This window comes from Octopus bimaculoides, chromosome 4 (assembly GCF_001194135.2).
Source record: "Octopus bimaculoides isolate UCB-OBI-ISO-001 chromosome 4, ASM119413v2, whole genome shotgun sequence".
Classification (NCBI taxonomy): Eukaryota; Metazoa; Mollusca; class Cephalopoda; order Octopoda; family Octopodidae; genus Octopus; species Octopus bimaculoides.
The window spans coordinates 82,098,334-82,105,425 of NC_068984.1; the positions used below are offsets into that span (position 1 = coordinate 82,098,334).

A 7,092-nucleotide genomic window follows, 5' to 3' on the forward strand; every position below is an offset into this window, starting at 1 on the left:
TGGACACTAAACTCTGCTTGCGAAGACCTGTTGAGGCAAGTGAAATCATTTCTGATAAAAAAGAAAGAACACTAGAAGTGGCCTCCTACAACCTTCTCACAGTGCTACATAGCCAATGCAGAGAGATAGATAGATAGATAGAGAGAGAGGGGGGGGGGAGGCAGAAAGAGAGAGAGAGAAATTAAATCCAGTAGTTGACTGTTATATTTTATTTATTGAGTCTGGAAGACTGAAAAGCAAAGTTGACCGCTTATCAGGAACTCAGAACACAAAATCTGGAATAATCACCATAAGGGATTTGTCCAATGTGTTGCTGAATTGATGGCCTTCATTTTCAATTCTTACAAAATCTTAATTCTAAGCTATTTTTAATTTTCAGCCCTCAGTTGGATTCAATAAATGATCTTCCAGAACAAAAAGAGGAGGTTTGTATTATCTGTTTTTTTTCTGTTTATATTTCTTTCAAACCTCTGGTTAGGATGAGAAAAATCAGTTTTATGTGTAGTTATTGTTGTTGCTTAACCCCAGATCAATCGTAATTGAGCAGACCTGTGGTCAAAAACTCTTGTTTATAAACATTGTCTCTTCATTTTCAGATATGATGTATTTAGGACCACACCTAATGTGTCCTTTCTATTTTGATGCAGATTCGCCTGTCATCCTTAGTAGCTTGGCTTTTTTGTTGACTTGTGTGTTTCTGTTGTTGAATTCAGTAATTTGATGAGGGGTTAACGAAGTCTCTTGTATCATGTTATTATAAGTGTTACCCTTTATTTCCTTCAGCTAATGAGGACTCGGTCAGTACCAGATCTCACTAGTCTGTTCCAAACTGCTGATAGCAAAATAAAAGAAACTACTGAAAATCTAGATAGCTTAAAAAAGGTGAGTAAATACTTGGAGTACTTATGTTATGTCTGATATTATGTATATGTAGTAGTATATATGTGTATGTGCTTGCATACCTGTGTGTCATTTAGTTGTTATTTTACAACTCAAAAAAAAAAATCTGCAGTTCATTGTCTGAGATTTGTAAATTATCTAATTCCATTAGAAATTTATGGATTTTTAATGATTTTATTTTCTATATTTCCTTGGAACATAACTTGAAGGAATCACAGAAAACTGATTTCCTGAAGCGACTTTCTCAAGTTTCTGATGATTTTGAACCAAGCCTTGAAGAGTGAGTTCATACTTATTTCTTGATACTGCTGTTTAGTCTCTGTATTGCCTTGTAACTTTATAGTTTGTTGAGATACCAATGAAAATTTGTATGCATGTCATGATTCAAGGGAGGAATGAATTGTTAAAGTGATATTAAGACATGGTACAGCTTCTGTGAGAGGATGCGCACTGCTAACATTTCAATTAGAGGAATTATAGATGAGCTATCACTTCACTAAAACAACTTATTCTATTCACATTCACTATATGGTTGCATCATTTGATGAAGATATTGGATATTTTAAAGTAGTTGGTCGCTTGATAAAGGATGAGTGCTTTATTTGAAAACTAAAGATATTGTAAAATAGTTTAACCATGATTGATGAACAAACAGATGAGAACAATGACATTATGAAAATACCCTATTATGTGTTGCACCTGTCATACCTTTTCATGTAATATAAAATATTTTCTAATTTTCACATATATATTAAATACCAGTCTTCCAGATAACCAAATGAAGTAGTCTCTACACAAGCTTTGGAGACCCCCTTGCCCAACAGTGAAATTTCACCATCTTTCAAATTTGAAACTAGTCACAAACAAAGCCTGTAAAAGACCTTGTAGAAAAGTTTTATAACCTATGAATTTGTAAAATTAAAGATTGATTATTTTTCTTGGCACAGACGTGATCTCAAGTTCTTGTGCTCTTACAATTTCCACCTGGTACTAAGATAGTTCCCCATGCTTACTTTAGATGGTCACTTGACCTACTAGAAACAACAGCCAAATTTGGTTACATCTCTTTACATTTGAATTCAAATCTCACTGAGAACTGTTTTGCCATCAATTCTTCCATGATTAATAAAATAAACAACTGTTAGTTATTGAGGTAGATTTAATTGCATCCAACTCCTATAATTTATGATCATGTGATAAAAGTAAGCGATCATTATCATAGTTATTATTATTAAGAGAGTTAGATAATAGTGAAATAAAGTTATTACAATGGACGTAAATATATTTGCTTATCTAAGTAATATAGTTGTAAAATTTGATAATTTAAATATTTATCTGTTGGTTTAAAAGTATCTTTGGCTTTTAATATTTATAAATAGATCTGGGAGGTGGAATGACAAAATTAGTGAAGTTTCAGATAAAAGGTTTTGCAGTATTTTAATTGTGTCATAAATAGATTTTTTTGTAGTTTTTAATTTTTATTATTTTTGTTTTATCTTTTGTTATTTCTTAAACAGTTTCTATGCTCTACATTGTAATGTAGGGCAAGAATTCCTGGTTGATTTCTTTCACTTCACTTTGCTATTCATATCTAGCCCAGCCATTTTAGATTCACTACTGGATAGTACCTCTCCTGATTTTAGGCCTATGTGTCTATGCTAACCAAGTCCAGATTGGACAGGATACTCCCATGGTTGAATGTATAGTCCCAGCCATTGGCACTTTGCTGTTAATGCTCTTGTGAAAAGCATTAATTTCACTAACATTCATTTTTCCTCTCCTAAAAACCACAACCTTTTGTTCTTGTGATGTTGGTGATCAGGCTTACTAAGTTAAAAGTTAACTGCTTCTGCTATACTAATCAATCCTTGATACATTGCTTATAATTGTGCTTTTTTTATTTAGGACAGACGAGATTAGTCTGGTACGGCAGTCTATGCAAGATGTATTGACAAAAAGTTGTAAGTTTACTCTTTTTCTTTTTTTCTTTTTTCTCTTTTTTTAATTTTTTTTTTTTATCTTCAGTGTCTTTAAAATTCATTGCTTTGAAAATATAAGCGATAAATAGCTGAGTGGATGAGCTATTGAACTATCAAATCACATGCAGTTATTTCATCCTATTTCTGAATTGGACGCTTTATTATACTATGCCACTCTTCATCTCACTTGTGGTAATAAGTATCAGATTCTCATAGAAAAAGTCAGTAAGGTTTGTTTAGCCTGTCATTAAAGACTTTTTTTTTTAATCATAAAAAGTAATGTAACTGTTACTATTTATTCTAACAAATGTGTAAAGTGAAGGTAAAGACCTCCTTCAGTCATGAATGACCATGGGATTACACCTAGAAAGTTTTCCTCCAAGATACAAGTCCGGGCAAGGTTGTTTATGGAACCATGCATACCAGCCTCCCCTTTCCACACCACTGACATTATCCAAGGGAAAAGCAAAAGCCAATACAGCTTGGCACCAATGACATTGCAACTCATTTCTACAGTTGAGTGAACTGGAGCAACATGGAATGAAGTGTCTTGCTCAAGAATACAACACATAGCCCAGTCTGGGAATCAAACTCACTACTTCATGATTGTGAGCCCAATGCTCTAACGACTGAGCCATGCACCTTCACAACAATGTGTTGAGTGAATGTATATTTAGATTTTATTTCTTTTTTAATATTAAGCACTATAAGTATCAGCCTTTTCCCTCATTTTCATCCTTTTTTTTTTCCATTTTAGTTTTATGATCTAGGCGCAGGAGTGGCTGTGTGGTAAGTAGCTTGCTTACCAACCACATGGTTCCGGGTTCAGTCCCACTGCGTAGCACCTTGGGCAAGTGTCTTCTACTATAGCCTCGGGCCAACCAAAGCCTTGTGAGTGGATTTGGTAGACGGAAACTGAAAGAAGCCCGTCGTACATATGTATATATATATATATATATATGTATGTGTGTTTGTGTGTCTGTTTTTTCCCCCATCATCACTTGACGACCGATGGTGGTGTGTTTACGTCCCCGTAACTTAGCGGTTCGGCAAAAAGAGACCGATAGAATAAGTACTAGGCTTACAAAGAATAAGTCCTGGGGTCGATTTTCTTGACTAAAGGTGGTGCTCCAGCATGGCCACAGTCAAATGACTGAAACAAGTAAAAGAGTAAAAGAGTACAGCTGCAATAGATTTGCATCATATACATTTAGATCACTTCTAGAAAGTAAGGAACAGAAAAGAGTCAATAAATAAAGCAATTGCTGATTATTAAACATTTATATTTCTGAATATTCAAATGTGGAAGTGTGAGCTTGTCCTGCATTTTAGTTTCAAGAGTATTTTATTACCCTATAATATAACAGAATTTAATTCAAGTCTTTGATTGTTGCATTATTATTCCAATCCTCCATTATTAGCCACCAGTGATAGCTGGCACTTTTCATTGTCTAATGACATGTTTTAACACTAACAAAAGAAATTTCTCGTTTGGAAGTAACTTGGTTTAAAATTGTATTTTTAATTTTTCTTCTTATCATTCTAGTAGATGATGAAGATAGTGATGGAGATGATGGTGTCAGCTTAATGTCTGACCAAACAGAACCAGAGCTGAAGAATATTAAAGAGGAAGATGAGTGTGAAGATGATTATGATGATGTCAGCCTAGGAAATAGGGATACTGACAGTAAATGCAATTTATATCTTTCAGGTGCGTAACTAACTTACTGCAGCAGTAGAAATGATCAGTAATATAGAGGGAAATGGAAGGAATGTAGTAATTCTGATAATGAATACCAACAATATAGTTATGTGTGTATTAATTACTCTTAGTCTTGTCAGCTTAGTAGTATATGATTTACTGAGGAGGAGTAATAAAATTGAAACATAATATCATTGAAGCTATCTCCCTTGCTGGTTTTTCAACCATAAACACTTCTAGAGGTAGTTTTTATCAACTATTTGTTAGGATAATCTCAATTGATAGGAGTTTTTCAACTCACTATATTGTATATACGAGACCATACTGTATTTGTTTTTAACATGTAGAACATACCCTTAAGGTATTTTCTCCTTGCCATTTATTTTTTCTCTTTTTTCAGACAGTGTGTACCCAGGTCTATATTTTCTTATGTTTCTATTTTTTTTTTTTAATGTAGTAGTGTGATTTGAGGTAGATTTGGCTGCTAATTGTAACAGGGCACTTCAGTGGCTAATTTGTTAAGTATTTGGCTTCTACTTTGAAAATGCTAAGTAATATTTGTTACAGAGATTTTTCTTATTTAACCATTATATGGGCACAACTAGGAGTTATGCAGAATCTTCAGGTTTGTTGTGATGAATAGTTTGTGAGGCTATGGCAGGATGATGGGTTGGTTTGGGTTTGTGTTAGTTGAAGGTGCCAAAGGTAAGCATTAATGTATGAGCATATCCAATAGTGTTTTGGAAATTTCCCAAAACAGAACTGTTTCACTTGGGTGGTTTCATTGTGCTTGAAGTAATTTTGTGATTATATATAAAAGTGTTTTAAAACATTTTACATGAACATGGAAGGGGTTCTAGAGAAATACAGTTTTGGATAGAACAATAGAACAACAAGTAGGATATCATCATCATCATTATCAACATCATCATAATCATCATCATTGTTATCATCATCACCACCATCACTACATTTTCATCTGTTTTCCTATGTTTGTATGGGTTGTGCAAATTTTCTCCAACACATCATTGCAATACTTGCTGCATTTCTTTATCATCTCCTCTGTGAGTTTCAGCACCATTAAATTAGCTTTCATCACATCTTCCTGTGTCTGCCTTGATCTTTCTTTTCCACTAGTCCTTTCTACATTGAATCTCCTGACACTAATTCACTCACCCATCATTAGCAATGAAGTTGTCTCTTTTGCACATTACAACTGATTACTCTCATACACGGTTCATCTCAGTTCATTTATGTCTTATTTTTCATGCACACTAACATTACACATCCGGCAGGTTATGCTTGCTTTGTTTCTTTCCAACCTTCGAATATCCTCTGCATTTAGTGCTCATATCTCATGACCATCTTGCATTACAGTTAATACAAAGTACTCTTTGCTTGGAGAGAGAAACTCCTTGTCAGCAGAAGTAAGTGCTTCCTGAATTGTGTCCACCCTATTCTAATTCTGGTTATTATACTTTCAAAACACCTACCTTCACTGTTGCTTGGATTACCCAGGTAATAAGCTATTAACTATATAGAGCCTTCCAAGTTTTGCATTGAATTTATTTTACTGGAGCTCTAACTACTAACTACTCCTGTACATTTATCACAGGCAGGGTTTATATTCATTGTCAGTCTGCCTTCAATTTCTTTACACCTTGAGTACACTGTATGAGATATATACCTACTCCTTTTCTGTATATTCAGCTTGATCATTTCCTTGATGGCACCAGAGTCCTGTTTTTTTTCCACTTGAAATAGTGATGAAAGACTATGTAAATATACAAAACTGTATATTAGTTGACTTAAGAGAATAGAATTGTTTAAAAGCAATACTTAATTAGTGTTAATGTAATAAATACGGGGATCATTAAAACAAAATAAAGCTGAAAATAATGTGATTAGAGAAAAAGATGCAAGATTAGTTATTGACTAATATTTTCATATTTCCAACAAATACAAGGCACAAATCTCGTTTCAGCATTATTCTGACTTCTTCAGTAAAGCATCATTTTCATATCAATTAAATCATGAAAACATATTACATGTATCTAGATGTTATAATGTCCACTGCATTGAAGTAGAAGTAATATGACAAATAAACATCTGGATAGAAAATTTTAACAAATCTTCACACATATATCATGTCATATCATAACACACATGCACATATACACACATCTTATACAAACATCTATTCTCATATTAATAAACACTATTTTGAAAAAAGTTTACTCTGTGATGTTATTGGCTTGAAAAAAAGACGATGGTTTAGTTACTGTGTTATATTTAATGTAATGAACATTGGAAAAATCTAACTAGAAATATTTATGAAAATACTAATGTCATTTCTCTCCTCCATGCATCATAATCATTTTTTTTGTTAGTTTTTTATGCTTATCATATTAAATATATGAATGCTAATTTAACCATTGTTTTCCATGTGTGATGTCGTTTGTATTTTTTTAAATTTATGTATGTATATATATTTTTGTGTATATATATATA

At 33.1% G+C, this 7,092-nt stretch overlaps 1 protein-coding gene across 7 annotated transcripts in view; it reads left to right on the forward strand.

The window, feature by feature from the left end:
- LOC106882347 (serine/threonine-protein kinase Nek1) overlaps positions 1-7,092 on the forward strand; it is a 63,779-nt gene that overhangs the window by 52,878 nt on the left and 3,809 nt on the right. For 6 of the 7 annotated variants that reach the window (XR_008263943.1, XM_014932995.2, XM_014932992.2 and 3 more), the window contains 5 exons: positions 380-425; positions 784-882; positions 1,110-1,180; positions 2,806-2,861; positions 4,426-4,590. Coding sequence is in view for 6 of the 7 variants with exons in the window: in XM_014932995.2 (XP_014788481.1) it covers positions 380-425; positions 784-882; positions 1,110-1,180; positions 2,806-2,861; positions 4,426-4,590 (437 nt within the window). In the remaining variant the exon portion in view is untranslated. The remainder of the gene's footprint in view (positions 1-379; positions 426-783; positions 883-1,109; positions 1,181-2,805; positions 2,862-4,425; positions 4,591-7,092) is intronic. The other variant, XM_014932996.2, reaches the window with a different exon arrangement.